Genomic DNA, 14,743 nt, shown 5'->3' on the forward strand with positions numbered 1-14,743 from the left:
TGATTTCATTATATGTAATATTTTTTCTTACATAGATCTGGGTGGATTACATCAATTTTTTGAAGGGCGTGTAAGTACCTTAAAAGGAATTTTTATAAGCTCGCTTAATGTAATGTTGATGTTCATACCAGTTATGATCTATAATAGCTGATGTTAATCTCTCTCCCCACTATTTAGAGAAGCAGTAGGATCTTATGCAGAAAACCAGAGGATAACAGCTGTCCGTAGGGTTTACCAGCGTGGTTGCGTGAATCCAATGATAAACATAGAACAGCTCTGGAGAGATTATAACAAATACGAAGAGGTAATCAAGAACATGAAATTTGCTTGTGACATTTAAAAAAAAACCCATATAATTAAGTATGGTGCCCAAACTGTATCCACTAAATAATTATAAAAGAGATGACTGGCAGTATAAACACGTTTTGAGTGTGCAGCATGTACCAAGACCTGTGGCAAAACTCTACAGGTACCTGAGTGATAATTATATTTTATTTTAAAGTCTTTCTATAGGATACATTTAACTTTCCCCTTTCTCAGTTGGCCCAGTGGAATTGCTAGTGAATTAAAAATCACTGTCATCAGTGATGGAGAATATATTTAATGGAAGCTAGAGCAGATCAGCTGGCAATAAGGACTTGCTTCCCCAAGGAGGCACTCCTCTCCTTTCAGTTGTAGTTGATGAGGGTAAAATGGCATTCAGCTACAATGGTTTGGACCTCCTTCACAGTGTTAAGTTACATGGTCTCAAATACATGTTAAATGCTCCTCACCATCCTTCACCTGAAGCCATTACAGCATCAATTCAGGTGAGTCTGCCACCACACTGTCTTTAGCAAGCATAACCTCAACTCATTGACCTTGCAGGCTAATTTGTAGCTGCACCATTGTGGTGTATTTGTAAACACGTTTGGTAATGGCTTGTTAACCTCCCCTAGTCAGCAGAGGTGAGGATGCAGAACTGAAGGTAGATTCCCTCATGCTCAGCACCATCAAGCAGGGATGCTCATACGCGCTCTCCCTTGTCCTGCATATTGCACATGGGGTTGCAGGTGCCAGCATTCTGCGGGTCAGCTGTGCTCTGAGCAGGAAAGAAGGGACAACTTATCTTTCCTTGTTGCTAATGATGCAAATTTTAGGATTGGTGACCTGACACTAATAGGGCCACTGTGCTTAGCCAGTGGGAGTACCTCATGGCATGCGCAGCCCTGAGCCTGTAATGTAACAACTTGTCACCCCCCCAGTATTCAGGGATACCACAGATAGCCTGCTGACCACCAGGGAAGGTACCCAGTGACATGGCTTCTGCGTAGGAAAATCCCCAGTACAACTTCCCTGTAAACATCCTCTTCCCCTCCCACATAATAAATGAAGACTGTCACTGCTGGTTCCTGCTACTTTCATTAATACACAGGGAGACTGTCAAAGCTGAAACCTGTCCTATGCTCGTTCTGCATCTTCTAGTTGAGGCAGCTTTAGCTGACACATGTAACACAAACCAGTACCTCGGGCTGTTCAGAGCTGCTGGAAGCCGAGGACTGGTGCTCTGCTCAGACGCGGGTTTCTGCATGCCCAGTTCTGGCTAGGCTGGCCCTGAGGGAAAAGGCTGCTGCATACAGGTGTCCTGGCACAGGGGTGGACGTGCTGCTCACCAGAAGGGTGCTCTGAGCCCTCGCCGCATCAGCAACCCAACAACACAGAGATCATGTGCAGATCTCTGTACAAAAGGTTACTGGTTGTTTACTGCAGTTAAAATGCTCTTAAACTTCCCTTTAGCTCAGTTGGTAGCCACTGGGTAGCAGTATCAGCCTGTCAGTCACCAGTACTTTTAATTCAACAAATGGCCAAAAGTGAAAACACCCCTAGTGAGACAGAGAAGTTACAATCTTGAGCTCACAAAGCCGCACGGCTGCACCTCACGAGGCTGAGAGAACATTGCTGCGTCCTCAGCTCAGTCCTGAGTTAAATGGGGCATTGCTGGTTTTGTGTGCTAACTGGTCCAGATAACTATCCCAGACAGCACTCTGCAAGAGTCCAGACAGTACCTTGCCTCTGTAACGAGTCGGTACCCAGCTGGGTACTGACAGACAGCAGCTGGGGTGTCTGTTTGGAATAGGACTGAAAGCTGCGCTCACCTTCCTCAAAGTCCTGGCAAGCCACACCACCAAAATCCACCCTGACACAGGCATGAACGAAAGGGGAGTTGCTTATCCTGCAGTTGTTTGAGATTTTGCTCATGCCTGGGACCCCGTCACCAGACCTGTGTCGCTGCTGTTGAGGTGTGGGTTGTGCCTGAGGGCCCAACTCCCCTTGCTCAGCAGCATGGCGTGCGGTCCTGGAGGGGTGTCACTCTCCACAGGGACAGGTCTCAAGTCTCTCTCAGCTGACAGAGGTATGCATATGTCAGGGTGTGTTCAATATAACCTTTTCTAAAAGCTGTCAGGAATAGAGGAGAAGGCAAAGCTTTGAGGTCAACCTCCGTTACTACTTGTCCACAAAAACCAAATTGCTGTCTCAGTCTTCACCTGGTGAACAGCACGCTGCAGCAAGGCAGGGAGCTGTGACTGTCGCTAGGCGCTGACCAGGGTTTAAAAGGAAAAATGTAAATCACAAATACATTCTTTCCACTTTCTCCTCAAGCAGGTTTATGTAAAGTTCATTGTATTTCTGAAAGCTGTAAGTGATTAAAAATATACTGAGGTGCTTCAGGTCAGTTGATTTTTAGTAGTGAGTTTATTCTCTGATAAATAAGTTCTTGCCCATACGTCTATTAGGAGAAATGCAGTGCCTTTCAAGATGAGTATTTTAAAAGAACTTTGCCCTTCTTGCTCATTTTTGCTCCTCTTTCAAGCTCTTTTCTGTATGAAATGAGATTCAATATTTCCAAAGTGAAATTGCATATTCTCAGTTCCTTTTTCCCCCTTCTCCAGGGCATCAATATTCACTTAGCTAAGAAGATGATTGAAGACAGGAGTAGAGATTATATGAATGCACGACGTGTAGCAAAGGTACAACCTTCTGTTGACTTTTCTTTGTTCTATGTAATTCTACAAATTAGCATTAAACTTGGTTCTTATTTTCAAATAAAAGTGTATGTTATGTTATTATAATGTTATTAGGCTAAAGTATTTGTATCAGTTTTATAAAGCATAACCTAAAATAAGTGTTTCATTTGTTTAAATCTGCTGTTCAAAACATTGCTTTTGTTTCAGGAATATGAGACAGTGATGAAAGGTCTGGACCGCAATGCTCCCTCCGTCCCCCCCCAAAATACCCCACAAGAGGCTCAGCAGGTGGACATGTGGAAGAAATACATCCAGTGGGAAAAGAGCAATCCTCTGCGTACAGAAGATCAAACTCTTATAACAAAAAGAGGTAACTGGATACTGTGCTAGGACGCGTACAATCATATTTCTCAGCTCCTCCAGCATAAGTAATGATGTGATTTAGTGTTCAGGTATCATGCTGGAGCAGAAGTTGATCAAGTTTCTTGAATTGTGTAGGTGGTTTTCTTTAAACTACTCTTTAGTTTTTGCTCAAGTCAAGCTGAAAGTAATTCACGGGTTTTGGGGGACAGTGCCATAGTTGTGTGCCACTAAACTTTCCTTGGAGGTCAGGAAACGGTGGGTTACAGCCTGATTTTTTGTCTGATGTTCTTGAATGAGTTCTGCTTCTTCCTCTGTGAAGGAGGCAGGCTTTAGCTGATGGTTAAGATTCATAAAGTTCCTGGCAATATAAAAGAACTGCAGTTGTGATCATTATATTCCAAGCCAATTAGTGTTAATATTGTCTGATTTATTTGCTGCTTTTTGTATTTCATACTTCTGTTGTGCAAGATGGTACCATTTCTGTAATAAAATACAAGGAGTATTTCTTACTTTTCTCCTGCCCCAGTTATGTTTGCCTATGAGCAATGCCTTTTGGTTCTGGGACATCACCCAGATATCTGGTATGAAGCTGCACAGTACCTCGAGCAATCTAGTAAACTGCTAGCTGAAAAAGGGGTAAGCACATTGCCATTGGTTTTCTTTCTTATTTCATTGCTTTGATATGATGCACTGTTAATTTTCCCTCAAATACTTAAGAACCAAGGAGAGGGATGTGAAAAATATTGAGCACCGTAAGTTGTGTCATGTTCAGAATTTTAAAATTGGGGCTATTTTAATTAAAATATTTGCATTTGAGATAAGAATTATGAAAAACTATTTCAGTGTTGGCCAGTTTTAGATCGGGGGGGTGAGGGGGCTTAGGCCTAACTTTGTGATTCCTTAAGTACTGGGGAGATGACGATCTCTGTATTGGAGCACTGCATGGAAGTTCACTGGGACTTTTCACACACAGAAGATATTCCGTAGATTGGCCTTCATTGTCACAGATGCTGAACAATTATATTATCGTACTTATTTTATAACAGGACATGAACAATGCTAAACTTTTCAGTGATGAGGCTGCTAATATTTATGAAAGAGCGATCAGCACTTTATTAAAGAAGAATATGCTTCTTTATTTTGCATATGCAGATTATGAAGAGGTGAGCAAAAATAGTGATGTACTGACGTCAAAACTCAGAGACATCTCTCATCAATAATGTCATTTATTTGAAACATACTGAATACACAGAATTCTATAGAATGGATTTACTGATTCTTCTAGCCTTAACCTCATTCAGTGTTTCTGAGACTGAGCTGACAAAATGGAGAGGAAAAGCCCATAGTATGAGTTCCAAAATTTCTGAACGTCTACTATCTTTCCACTTAAATATCGGCTATATCCTTCAAATTGCTATGAAGCTGAAAGCTGATAGATTTACATTTACTGGAGGATTGGTTTTTTCACTTTTGAAATGGGGATAAAGAACACCTTTCCTACCTAATTCCTGGAGGTTTAATGTTTGTAGTTGCATGGCTGTGAGAGATGATGAGAGGTATCCTATACTGCAGCTTTCTCGAGAAATCTCTTTACTCAGGCTACCACCATATTACATAGCCTCCATCATGAGTATGAACCATCAGAAATAAAGGCCATTTCCCACTGATCAGATGAGTCCTCTGCAGAATATATTTAGTCCACTTACCATAACATGGAGTCTTTGCAGGAAGATCCTGAGGACAACAGCAAAAAAAGAAAAAGCCCTTATTTGCCCTTAAAAGAAAAAGCCTTATTTGGCTTTCAGTGCAACCTCTTGTATCCTAAGCGTACTGGCAATTTACATTTTGTAAGGTTGCACAATACAACTTGGAGGGCTGCAGCTGGCAGGGAACAGAATGGATTATTTGAAATGCGTAGGTTGTAGAGTGAAGAAGGTGGTTTTCCTAGCTCTCTGCACGTTACTTTTAGACGGAGGTAAAGGAAACAGTCTTACCCCAAGCACCTACAACGGCAGTTCTGCTGCAGTATTACTAAATCAGAAATAGACTTCAGAGATTCTTGAAAAGCATGTACATAAGCACTAGAAAGAAATTAATGTGGGAAGTAAAGAAATGACTGCACAAAAAAAAAATGCATTTGAGTAAAGGCATTGGCATACGTAGTGATCAGCTGGGGAGAAAATGAAACAGAAAAAAAATTAATTTTTTCTTCAGATTGATTTTTGCACTCTCACAGGAGATTTGTAATGGTATTACTAAACAGTCTGTATTTCCTTTTTATTTACTTAAGAGTCGAATGAAGTATGAGAAAGTACACAGCATATATAACCGGCTTCTGGCTATTGAAGACATTGATCCCACTCTGGTAAGATGATCCTTGGTACTGAGATTTTCCACATTTGCATAGAGGGTCATCTGAGTACACTCAAAGAATGGGGAAGTACTTGTGGGCGTTCATTGTTCACAAGGATGATTGAGCAGGTGGAGTACTGAGATGACGGATTAAAATTTCAGCAAGGCTGATAATTACAGCCTTTAACTCACTTAGACACACTGTCATGTGCAATTTTCTCTTCTGTTCTGGAGAATCTCGCAAAACAAGCAACAAAGGTATAAGATATTAAAGATTTGACGACACAGCTTATAAGAATTGGTGTATATTTTGTGGGGTCAACTAAAATTTCACTTTGCCTCCCCTTAACTGATCAAAAGCACTTTGCCCATTGTTCTCCCTACACAGAAGTACACCATACTGTCTACGTGTAGTTTGGAAATAAATTTGTAATGCACCGTATAAGTACCAAAGAGTATTGCTGTACATCTGCTGAAGTTACATAGCAAACAATATTGTCTGTAGTGCCAGCTGTGCTAGTACTGAACAAATGGTGTGAGAAAGTAACCTGCCCTTGAAAAGTTATTTAGCTTATAAATAGAAACAACAGAGCTTGAGAAGGAAGAAGGAGGCCTGAGGTCTAAAATTAAACGAGTTGGTGTCAGAGGAAAGGTAGCCATTTACTGACATGTTCTATTCATTAAACACAGATCATAATGCTTCCCAAATACACATTTTCTGAGAAACCACATATCAGTTCTTCCTATTTGAGGAACTCTGTTATTTGTGATCTAATTCAGAAGGGAGAAAAGTTAAATCCCAAAGAAAAGCAAATCACAAATTGGCCACTGAATTAAATAGCACTTTCATTATTTACTTGATCGGGTGTAAATATTTACAGACAGGATGATTTGTATCTTGGATCGTATAATGTGCAGTAAAATGCTTCATCAGGCTTTTTTACTTGTTTTTTAGTCTTATGGATGTCCTAGATTTATTGGAAAGTTACCATTTTTACCATAAGCCTCTAGTTCTCTGAAGGCACCAGCTTATGTAAATTACATTCATCCACTTACCTCTTCTTCCTTGAAAAATTTGTGTATTAACTATTGTCATTTCAAGGGATCACTCTTAGGTATAGTCCACTTGAAAAAAAAAAAAAAGTATATAAAAAGCTTTGCCTCAGGATTTATAGCAAAACCACACAGAGGCACAACACAGTCTTATTTCTATTATGACTTATTAGCTGTATTTTGTGAGTAAAGATTATTTCAGACACAATCAAAAACTTTATTGTATCCTAGTATTCATTGTGAGCACTGATACTATATAAATATTAATATGCACCTTAGGTTTATATCCAATATATGAAATTTGCAAGGCGAGCAGAAGGCATAAAATCTGGAAGAATGATATTTAAGAAAGCGAGAGAGGATGCCCGGACCCGCCATCATGTCTATGTTACAGCAGCTTTAATGGAGTATTATTGTAGTAAGGTAATCATATATGCTTAGTTTGATATTAAAGATGTGTCAGGAGGGTGCGTAGCTCACTGAAACTAATAACTTTTTTTTTAATGTTTGCAGGATAAGTCTGTGGCCTTTAAGATTTTTGAGCTAGGGCTGAAAAAATATGGGGACATTCCAGAATATGTACTGGCATATATAGACTACCTTTCTCATCTTAATGGTAAGCTTTAAGCTTTGAGAGGTGTAATGAAGCACTAATGTGCCTTCTCTGTCGGTTTGCATTGACATTAGATCTTGATTCTACTAATGGAGGAGAGTGAACTTTCCACATTGCAGCTCACTTGCATTGCAGCAGTATTACGGCATCTGCTGTGAACAACGGGGAGTACACTGAGAAATCTAAATCCTGAGGAAAAAGATCTATAGGAGGTTGAAATCACCATGAGAGGAGTGATGGGTTAGTTGGTGCCTACTAGAATTAATCACAGAATCATAGAATGGTTTGGGTTGGAAGGGATCTTTAAGGATCATCTAGTCCAACCCCCTGCAAGGAGCAGGGACATCTCCAGCCAGATCAGGTTGCTCAATTTAAACTCACTTGTTCTCCTCAAATAGATGAGATGAGATGAGCCAAGATATAAAAGCAATATTTTGAATATCGGTCCTGCTCGGATGTTGCTGGGGAGCTGGTTTGCAGTGCAAAGAGCAGGGCGCAGGCAAGGCATGCAGCTCCCTGTCTGCGCCAGCACCGGGGGCTGGGGAGCCCTGCGGAGGAGGTGGTGGTGGCGGAAGGTCTCTGTGTGGGATTCCCTGCTGCAGGAGTTACTAGTGATGTTACCTGAGCTGCTGTGGAGAGCAGGGGCTGACAGAGACCTTTATGTGGAACTGACCTGGTCCACGTTTTACAGGCATTAGAAAAGAGGGAGAAGTGCAGTTCATCCCAGGCTCTTCCTCTGCCCAGTCCTGTCTGCCAGATACCTATTAGACTTTCAGATTTCTTCAGATATTTCTTCAAGTATTCAGTGCTCTAGCTCAGTATCTGTAGCACAACACCACAGAGGTGTAACACGATCTGGGTTTTATCACGAATCACTAGCTCAGTTCTGTGAGCTCCATGCCACCGGTGCGAGCAGTGGCTGCAGGCAGCTGTGCTGCTGGATCTTCTGAACCTGCAGTGCGTTCTGTAGGCACCAGGCACATGAATCTCTCCTGTCAGGTTACAGTACCTTTTTATTTTTCAGGCTCTGAAAGTTTGAACAGACTTAGAGCTTTTTTTTTTGTCCTCCTGTGATCTGTAAACAGATTTTTTTCAAGTCAAAGTGTATTTAATTTTGCAATAAATTGTTTTAGGTCTACATGAATATTTGCAATGCCTTTCCATAGATTACCATAGAAAATATTATCTTAAAACTTGCCAGTGTATTGTTCTGTCTTAGCAACCCAACAGACTTTACTGAAAAACAGGAAAATTGATCACTGAACTCCCATAAATGTTGTAAATGGTAAAATACACAGTGAGAGAGGCAGGGCAGAAGCTAGCAGTTTTAAGAACAAACCCACCAACCACTCCATTCCCCCAGCTGGCAACGTACAAAGGCTGGCTGCTCATTGGGAACCAGGTCTAATAGTTTTGGGAGGACTTCTGAGGAATATACAAGTATATTAATACTGCCCTAATTTAAAAGGGAAGTAATTAATTGAAAGGCCAGTTTTAAAATTACTGTAATAGGCCACTGTGATAATTAAAGAAAATGGAAAAAAAGAAATCTTGAAGAGATGCCAAGCAATGGCTGTGCAGTTATAAAAGAATCTGTATTAGGATTGGTTTGTTGCTATTAACAAAAATAGACTTTCAAATAACAAATTCACAGTAGAATTTAACATGGGTAAAGTTTTACATAGGTGTTCACGTTTTTTTTCCTACTTACTGAAATTCAAATCCAAGTATCAGAATGTCAGCCTTGTATTTAATTCAATGTACACATTCGTTTCAATAGACATGATTTTAAATTGTCTTTAATATATTTTACTCAGTGTGATTTTTCTTTTTTCTTTCTATTTTTAAAGAGGACAATAATACAAGAGTTTTGTTTGAACGTGTTTTAACTTCAGGGAGCCTTCCACCTGAGAAATCTGGGTACGTCTGCAAAAGCAGTTTCACTACACTAAAAAAGATACATAACCACTTTCAACTACAAACATCACAAAGAAATTAGAAAAATGAACAGCAGGACAAATTAGGTACAGATGTTCCTTCCCCTTTTCGTGCTGTCCAAAATAGCAACAACTGACAGATTTGTGGAAGTCTCTATCCCACTTGCAGTGAAATTCATTAGTTTATTGATGTTAAAACCCCTTGATGCAGGATTGTTGAGGATAGAGTGGAAAATCCTCCTGCGCAGTAAGGATTCAGTGGTTTGAGTGGGTGGTGTGGCTAATGACACGTATCGCTCACCAGACAGATGCTTTAGGTAGATGGGGAGAGGGAGCTGAGAACATCTTTCAGGAGCACTATGTTAGAGAAGGTGAGTCAGGAATTTATTGAGGGAGAATGCTGAACAACTCCCAGCCAACTAAAAATAAAACAGGGAAAAAACAGAAAATACTTGAAAATACTGCCACATTTTCATTACTGCTTTTAAAATACATTTGTCTGAAAAAAAATGCTTACCAAAACCCTTTGCAGTCCAGCGTTCACCATTATTATTCTGGTAGAGATAGGCATCAAAAATAAGAAATCAAACATTGCACTGCTGTGTACATTCACATTTTAATTCTGATCTTTCGTGAAAAATATTTTTATGTCCTTTCTAAAAGTGAGAAAAAACCAAGAATTTAAAAGCTGAATCTTCTTCAAAGATGAGCTCCAAAGCTAAAGTGAAAGTTGAATCAAGCCCAGAAACATGGTCAGACATTGCTTAAGTTACCTATGAGATTTTCCAGAGATGTAAGCAGTAACTGTATATATTTTGGGCTATGTAAAATTCTGAAGTGCTGCCTGTTGTGGTACAGCTCTTGTCTGCTAGAATATGCTAGTCTGTGCAGATGAACTAAATCATAACCTATGTTGGAGTCCTTCACATAGCAGGATCAGAGTGAAACTCTGTGTAGCAGGATGAGTAAAGTCTATTTGTGCATCTTACACTGATGATAAAAGCTCACCCCAAATGCTGAATCCTTCCCTTTCCATAACAAAGCCCTTTACAATCCGCTAGACTGAAAGCTTTTACAGAAATACGAAAGGCACTGGGAAGGCAATACATGTTATAGATGCATCCAAAGTAAATAACAGAAGTGGTCATGTGTTCCCAGATTACCTCCCTTGAATCTCTCCTCTTCTGTGTTTTTCTTAATTGAGTCGTGATCAGTAATTTTTCTCCTTCAGCAACTGTCTGTTTGTCTGTTCTTTTATAGGGAGATCTGGGCTCGGTTTTTAGCTTTTGAAAGTAACATCGGCGATCTAGCTAGTATACTGAAAGTGGAAAAACGGAGGTTTACGGCATTCAAGGAAGAATACGAGGGTAAAGAAACGGCTCTGCTGGTAGACAGGTACAAGTTCATGGATTTGTACCCTTGCTCTGCTAGCGAACTGAAGGCCCTTGGTTATAAGGTAAGAGGATAAGAACACTTAATTTTACTGTTACTCTTTTCAGTCCTAGCAGACTTAAGCAATTCCTTGTTTAGGACTTGCCTTATGCTTTTTTCCCTTGATAGAAAAGCGGGTAAAACCGGCCTGGTATGCACGGTGCCTGGCGTTGTGGGCCAAGGGCAGAAAGGAGCAATGCACGACTAAGAGAGGCAGCTTCGTGTATTTGTATTTACCTCTCATCTTCCCACGGAAAGGTCAACGTGTTAATGCCATCATCACTAGGCTACAGGCCTCCCCTTCAGACTTAAACCCGAGCTCCTTCAAAACCCAAAACTCTTTTGGAAGTTTGTAGAATCAGGTGATCTGTGCGAGACATCGCTGGCTGCCCTTCCACTCCAGTTGGCAAAACTCTGCTCGCTTCATTGAGAACCATATCAAAACCAATTAGCTCTGGAGATCAGTGGCTGCCTGCTTTTTTCAGTTGTTTATGATAGCTAAAGTGCTTTGGTGCTGCTACTCAGCGGTGTCCCATCTCGTTTCTGACCACATGTATTTTTAACGACTATTTTAGTCATGTGGAAGGCCATAACACTTTGGAAAACCATTAGAACAGAAAAAAATGTTGATTTTTATTTTTGTTTTAAGCATGACGTAAAACAGAGTGCTAGAGAAGCAGAAACAGCTCTGTTGGAGAAACTCCTGTTTCCCATTCATGTCTCAAAAGTAGTGCCTCAGCTTCCATTCATTTCTTACACAGAAAAGCCATTTTTTCAAAAATACAGAAGTCATCAAAGTTAGCAAAGCAGCTGAATTGTTGGTCTTCACAGAGCTGTGAAATAATCTCATAGGTGGAAATAAAAGCCAGATTTGAGCCACTGAATATTTTTCTTTTAACGCAATTGGGACAAAGTTATTTTGAAGTGACAGGTGTGCCCCCAAGAGAGTACGTCGCGTTGAATGCAGGCGAGGTGGTGGTGTACCTAGGATGATTCAGCCCTTGGGCTGATCTCTGTTGCTTGGAACATGCCAAAATATAATCCTGTTTGAACCGATGCTTTGCATGCCCTGCTGACTGCCTTATGCTTGCTTTCTTTTCCAGCTAAAGCGATGTAGGGAATGAAATGAGGGAGAAATGATAGTTGTGAAGGCCTAGTGGTCTGCACCTGTTCACCCAAACCTTTTTAACCTAAAAAAAGAGCCACTCAAAAATGACAAATACGGTCCCATTCGGTAACAAAAATAAGTGTTTCCACTACCCGCTGGGACACTGTAGGACTAAAATGTCTGATGAAAACGTGCAAGTTTTGCCCAGATGGCCTTCCAAGAGGACATCTGAAATTCTAATGATGACAAAGTGAGAATAAGCGACTGGTCTAGAGAGGTTTTGTTCTGTAATTTAAACAAGCCATGTGATCCTGCCAAGTTCAGTGCTCTCTAATTGGCTTTCACAGGATGTCTCCCGTGCCAAGCTGGCAGCTATAATTCCAGACCCCGTGGTTGCGCCTTCCATCGTGCCTGTCCTCAAAGACGAAGTAGACAGAAAACCTGAATATCCAAAACCGGACACTCAACAGATGATTCCATTCCAGCCAAGACACTTAGCACGTAAGTCAGACGTTCAGTCCGAAGTGGCTACATTTCACCCAGCAGCAAGTGATTAACCTGTGTGCTTAGCAAACCTAATCACAGAGACTTGCTCTTCAGTCATCTAAACATGTACTTAAATTTTAGGCTGTTATTTAATTGGATTACTAAAGGCGTATATATATTTTACTTAATACTAATGTGACATGGAAATAAGTACAAGTAGTTTGGGGTCTGGTAAATGGTAATAAGCTGTTGTGCACACTGAAGTCATAGACTTCAGATCACAGACTAAAGAGTATGTAATTAGTAGAGGCAAAAGTGACAGGGTAGTAATTATTTGCACCAAATAATAATGCTGCGAAAGCAATTCAAGTCTAGCTGTCTTGCACTGGCTTCATACTGTTTTCCTTCCCACAGCTCCAGGTTTACATCCCGTCCCAGGTGGTGTATTTCCTGTTCCACCAGCAGCTGTAGTTCTCATGAAACTCCTGCCACCTCCTGTTTGTTTTCAGGTGTGTTTTAATGAATTCTGAAAACTTTAGAAAGTTGTAGAATAGATTCTGTTTTGACAGAAACACAGTATGTATCACACTATTGAAAATAATCTTCTGAACTTTTTTTTTCTTTTTTAACAAACCAGGGTCCCTTTGTTCAAGTGGATGAGCTCATGGAGATATTTAGAAGATGCAAACTGCCAGACAGTAAGTTATTTGTCCACGCTGGAGTCTGTGATAGTGCTGCATATGACTTTGTTTTACATATGGATATTACTGTCTAAAATTCAGACTTCATTTACAGATGTGTAATTATTATTTAAGAGTATACTGGTGAACGATGGCTACAGTTGTAGGTTGGAATCTACACAGAGATGTACATTTAACTGTGGGGAGATCAACAAAAAAGCTGAAAACCACCAGCTGCTACTTTAACAACATTTTGGTGGTAACTATTAAAAGAAAGAAATGAAGATTTTCAGAATATCCTTTAAAAGAAGCAGGGTGTTATTTCTAGCAGCATTGTCACTGTAAGATTAAATTAAGAATTTGCAGTGTGGTCAGTTCATTGGTAGGCATAACTCTGCATGCACATTGCTGCAGTGCTTGGGAACAATTCCAGAACAATATTTTCCGAGCTCCTACAAAGAAGGTAGAGTTCTGAAATATAAAACCAGGACACATCATACCCCAGGCTTCATGTCAGCATGATAATATGCTAACTTTTCACCCAGTCTCTTAATTGAAGGAGCAAGTGATCAGAGAGAAAGAAAGCTGGGATTTAGTATCTTTTAGAGTGAAAATAAAACATCTATTTAAATTGAACATGGTATTTTTGAAGCTTTCTCTGCCCGTAAGAAGAAACTGACTTGCTATGCATACTTTCTGATGAATCACGAACTAGCTGTATTGTTTCCCCAGTAGCCTTTCCTGTTTTATTAAGCTTGCAAATGACCTCAATACTTGCGTAAAGGGAGGTCTCAGGATGAAGCAGCAGCATTTACTTTATAATTAGTGTTTGCCATAGCTCGGAGTTTTAGACAGTGGAAACTTAATTCTTAACATTTATAGAACAGGGTAGGAAAACGCCTCATGTTCCAGAAATCTCCACAGCGTTACCTATCTTTGTGTCTCTCTTTGCATGCTTATTTCTAATCACAGAATTTAGTTTCACGAGTTGAATTCATCTTTTTCTCTTTCTAAAGCTGTTGATGAAGCTGTACGAATAATTACTGGAGGCCTACCTGAAATAGCCGTGGAAGGCAATGGACCTGTGGAAAATAACGCTATGCTTAACAAGGCTGTTAAGAGAGCACACGAAGATTCTGACGACGATGAGGAGAAAGGATCTGTAGTTCCTCCTGTACACGACATTTACAGAGCACGACAGCAAAAGAGAATCCGGTGAAACAAGTCTGGAGTTCTGCTGTGACAGAAAAAGACTTGCATTGAGTCCATCAGTCTTAAAAGTCAAGCATTTAAAAGGGACGGCTGCAAACAAAAAAAAAACATCTTTAAAATGGTTTTGTTACTGTGGTGCCTCTTCTCCCATATGGTTCTTGATCCGAAAACAGCCAGAACAACCTTAGAACGTGCTCTGAACAAAACTAGGTTTTCAAAACCAGCAGTGCAAAATGTCAAAACTGCATTTTGTTCTTCAAGGGTGTTCACATTTACCACTTGAAATCTTGTGGGTTTTTCAACAGTTTTATTTTTAAAACTGGATGGCTTATACTTGTGAAGCATTTTTAATTCACATTTTTCTGGAAAACAGTTGTTCTCAGTTTGTTCATGTAGTGTCCTGCCTTATTGTTCATTTTTATTTATGGCAGAATGTATGAAATCTGTTTTGTAGTTGAAAATGGAAAAAAACATTCCTTTAAAATAAAAGGATATCCATAACA

The 14,743-nt window shown here is 40.1% G+C and overlaps 1 protein-coding gene across 2 annotated transcripts in view; it reads left to right on the forward strand.

Moving 5' to 3' along the window:
• Positions 1-14,741, forward strand: part of CSTF3 (cleavage stimulation factor subunit 3) — a 48,753-nt gene extending 34,012 nt beyond the window's left edge. Inside the window, exons 7-21 of one of the 2 annotated variants that reach the window (XM_086749574.1) lie at positions 36-70; positions 178-304; positions 2,931-3,008; positions 3,213-3,375; positions 3,895-4,004; positions 4,415-4,531; positions 5,659-5,733; positions 7,053-7,196; positions 7,287-7,389; positions 9,237-9,306; positions 10,584-10,779; positions 12,210-12,363; positions 12,763-12,857; positions 12,986-13,046; positions 14,045-14,741. In XM_086749574.1, the coding sequence (XP_086605700.1) occupies positions 36-70; positions 178-304; positions 2,931-3,008; positions 3,213-3,375; positions 3,895-4,004; positions 4,415-4,531; positions 5,659-5,733; positions 7,053-7,196; positions 7,287-7,389; positions 9,237-9,306; positions 10,584-10,779; positions 12,210-12,363; positions 12,763-12,857; positions 12,986-13,046; positions 14,045-14,247 (1,731 nt within the window). In that variant the 3' untranslated portion in view covers positions 14,248-14,741. The remainder of the gene's footprint in view (positions 1-35; positions 71-177; positions 305-2,930; positions 3,009-3,212; positions 3,376-3,894; positions 4,005-4,414; positions 4,532-5,658; positions 5,734-7,052; positions 7,197-7,286; positions 7,390-9,236; positions 9,307-10,583; positions 10,780-12,209; positions 12,364-12,762; positions 12,858-12,985; positions 13,047-14,044) is intronic. The other variant, XM_086749573.1, reaches the window with a different exon arrangement.
• Positions 14,742-14,743: the final 2 nt, after the last annotated feature.

This window comes from Chlamydotis macqueenii, chromosome 5, assembly GCF_036417535.1.
Source record: "Chlamydotis macqueenii isolate bChlMac1 chromosome 5, bChlMac1.mat, whole genome shotgun sequence".
Taxonomy (NCBI): domain Eukaryota; kingdom Metazoa; phylum Chordata; class Aves; order Otidiformes; family Otididae; genus Chlamydotis; species Chlamydotis macqueenii.